Raw genomic sequence first — 3,570 nt, 5'->3', positions numbered from 1 at the left:
TGGCATAGAACAGTAAACGCCTTTATTAGATGAGCTAAGACAGGAGGGAAGAGGGTTTATTTGCCTTTCCGGGCCTTGATCTTCCTCAGATAGAACTCGAGCTCTTTTCCCTCTAGCACATAGCCGTCTGCTCGGCCACACTGGCCTGGTCTTGAAGCGATGCATGCTGCAAGAAAGTATGCGGTCCTCAGGAAAATGACACTGTGGCCCTACCCATACCTATGTATCCCCTTAAGCGCCCACTTTGGTCCAGGTATCCAAAGTCTCCTCAGATATACTTTATCATCACTTTGAAAATCAGTAGCAGAACTGGACAAAGTTTTCATCACTGAGACAATCCCCTCAGCCTGGACACAGACGAGTTCTCAAGATACTCCTGAAACTCAGAGGCCTACACCAAGTTCAGGCCTATGGGCTCCTGCCCACTATCTTCCATTTCTGCTTCAAACCAACCAGATGATCAAATATTCTGATCTGTGCTTGTGCACTGTTATCAAACCCTTCTCGTGAACTCTCTAGCCTCCAGAGAGCACACCATATCTTGAGATGCCTCCTCCCCCAAACGCAGAAGTCATCTTACCAAGAAGCTTGCCCTGCTGGAACTGCTCCTCTAGAAGACTGCTGATTTTCGCGTTCTTTTTTCTCTCATCGTATTTCTTCTGAATTTTCTTTGATCGTTTCTTGTTTAAAATCTCTTCCTCCTCAGGAGTCTGAATAAAGGAAATACAGATGGCTTAGAGGGGGCGCCCCAAACCCTAGTTCAGGAATGCCACATCCCACAGCCCTGCCACCTTCCTCAGCACTAAAGGCTTTCATCTCTCTCCCTTCAGTAGCAGAACTGGACAGAGTTTTCATCACAAGAAGGCTGGAATCAGGCTGGCCTCCCCCTGCACCCCCTACAGGAAGTTGCCCCCCAAACACGCACCAGCTTAGCCCCCTTCTTGCGGCCCAGGGGCAGTGCATAGTGGGACTCGTACCACTGTCGGTACGGTGTGCTGTCGATAAGCACAATACAGTTCTTCACCAGGGTCTTGGTACGGACCAGTTCGTTGTTGGATGCATTATAGACAACATCAATTATTCTTGTCTTGCGTGTACAACCTGCTCACAGAAGAAATCCAGAATCAAGCCAAGTAAACCTGATGCCAACAGTCTTCCATCCCCACCCTAGTAAGGCCTAAAAGGGAAACTCTAAGCCTCCATCGAGCCATAGAGCAACAGTTCATCTTCCACAAACCTATCTTTCCAGACGTGGCTGGCACCCACACAGTCTCCAGATTCAACCCCAATCCCTGAGGCTATTCGAGTTAAGTGGCAGGACAGTATTGGAGATAAGTCTCCACAACCTCAAAGGTGTTCAACAGGAGAACTTTAGTATCTTGGTCCAGGCCATGGACTTCCTGCTAAAAGCACTTACTGAAGCTTGAAAACAAGGATTAGGTGCTGAGTTCCCACCCACGCCTGCAGGACTTCACTCACACTCCGAGCCCCAGGAGAAGTTCCCCACGTCCAGCCTCAAGGCCCGGTACTTCTTGTTGCCTCCCCGCACACGGACTGTGTGTATGCGGCGGGGGCCAATCTAGAAAACACAAGGAGACAGGATCTAGGTTATCAAGGAGAGGCAAGAGAGAGAAGGGAACCCGGGCGCGACGGGGGCGCGACGGAGGTAACAGTCAGTGTAACTATGACAAGCCCTAACATTGGCAAGTGGCACATAGGTGACCAAGACGGCCACAACCACACCTAAGGATACTTTTTCATCATTCCAGTCACCTCCAAGAGACAGAGCCCGATTCCAAACACTGAAACGTAAGGCTCGGTGCGCCGAGAAGCCCACTCGCTCCGGGCACCCTTGCAGGTACTACCAGGACACGGCAGCAGTCTTCATACGATCTCTCAGTATCTACCCAACACGCGAAGGCGAGGAGACCGCCTAGTCCCCACAGCAACTCGCAGAGCCGCACAAAGATTCAACCGACGCCGCAGGAGCGACCTCCCGGGCCCTGAGGACCCGCACGCACCTTTGTGTTGGCAGCGGGGCGTCCCAGCTCATACTTCCGCTTCTTGTGGTAGGGCTTTCTCTTGCCCCCGGTCTTACGGCGCTTGTGCCAGTTGTCCCGAGAGATGCCTGCGTGTGGAAGCGGGGGGCGGGAGCCTGAGGCAGGGAGCCCGGAGCCGAGGCCGCCAGCCCAACGCCCCACGCCGGCGGTCGCACGCTCAGCTCTCCAAGGTTAGCTCCCCCACAGCGCAGTCGGGAGGTCACAGCATTTCCAAGGTGTCATCATGCACGTGCGACGCAGCCCGGACCCTTCCCGTCCCGACCCCGGCAGCCATGATGGTGCCGCTCGCGGCCCCGAGTCCTGCCGCTCCAGGAATGGCCCCTGGAACGGTCCCGGCGGCCCAAGCCCGAGCACCACCCTCCTCGCGGGGGTTCCGTGTCCGGGGGCCCGGGAGCCCGCGCTGCCGGCTGGGCCCCGAAGCAGGATGGCGCCGGATTGAGCTCGCTCCCCGATCCCGGCCCCGAAGCAGAGCGCCACTCACCCATCGCTCGGCGCTGGCTGGAAAGAGAAAACGCAGCGCGTCACGGTCCGGTTTGTAATACGTAGCCCCGCCTCCTTACGTGTCTTCCGGGCGCCGCAGAGAGCGGCTTGGGGCGGGAGGGCGGTGTTGCTTACGTTTCTGAGGCGGCGACGAGGCCTCGGGTTTAGGAGGGTCCTGGGAACGCTGCGCGGCGATCTAGGGCCGCGCGGGGATCTCGCGGTGTCTGACGTGCGCTAGCGCCTTTGCTTCCAGGGCACAAACGCCGGCGAGGGTTGCCTGGCTTTACGTTTTGAAAAGACCCGTTTTATGTGACAGCTGTGGGTGCGGGTGCGTTGAAGACAGTAGAGGGGGACTTAGGTTTCGTTTGATTTAGGGGAAAGGAGGTGTGTCAAGGATTCCAAATTCCTCACGTGACCAGTTGGATGGATATTGGTGCCACTTAGCGAAAAGGAGTACGCTGAGGTAGGATCTGGTCTGGTCTTGTTCATTCTGGTCTCTTGGTGACTCCTGCACGAGAGAATGACAGGCAGCTGGATGTTCATGTCTGGTCATCCGTAGAGAAGGGATCTGGACCGAAGATGCTGCTTTGGGACTCCTTGGCATATACATGGTAACCAAAGCTACCAGAATGAATGGAACCTAGGGAGAAAGCATAAAGCAAAATTTCTTGGAAACGGTGAGCTAATACTTTGGCCTCTGTGGCTAATACTTTGGCTAATACTCTAGGCTCTGCGTCACCACTACTCCCTTTTGCTGCTGTAGTGTGAACCCAGCCATAGACAATAGAAAACGAATGGATGTGACTGTGTCTCAATAAAATTGAAGGGATACTAGCATTCACCTGTCATGAAACGTACTTTTGATTTTTTTTATCCCAGCATTTATAACAAAAACCGGGACTTCCCTGGTGGTCCAGTGGCTAAGACTCTGTGCTCCCCACGCAGGTCAGGGAACTAGATCCCACAACCCATAAGTAAAAGTTTGCACGCAGTAACTAATGATCCCGAGTGCCACAACTAAGACCTGGTA

The 3,570-nt window shown here is 54.2% G+C and overlaps 1 protein-coding gene across 1 annotated transcript; it reads right to left on the bottom strand.

Annotated features, from left to right (window-relative positions):
- RPS8 (ribosomal protein S8) lies at window positions 1–2,648 on the bottom strand. Its single transcript, XM_005678553.3, has 6 exons — window positions 2,542–2,648; window positions 2,022–2,128; window positions 1,480–1,579; window positions 926–1,101; window positions 581–710; window positions 1–166 (listed from the first exon to the last, which is right to left on the bottom strand). The coding sequence occupies exons 1-6, from the start codon at window positions 2,543–2,545 to the stop codon at window positions 57–59; spliced, it is 627 nt and encodes a 208-aa protein (XP_005678610.2). The 5' UTR covers window positions 2,546–2,648; the 3' UTR covers window positions 1–56.

This window comes from Capra hircus, chromosome 3 (assembly GCF_001704415.2).
Source record: "Capra hircus breed San Clemente chromosome 3, ASM170441v1, whole genome shotgun sequence".
Lineage (NCBI taxonomy): Eukaryota > Metazoa > Chordata > Mammalia > Artiodactyla > Bovidae > Capra > Capra hircus.
This window is presented reverse-complemented; position numbering and strand designations above follow the sequence as displayed.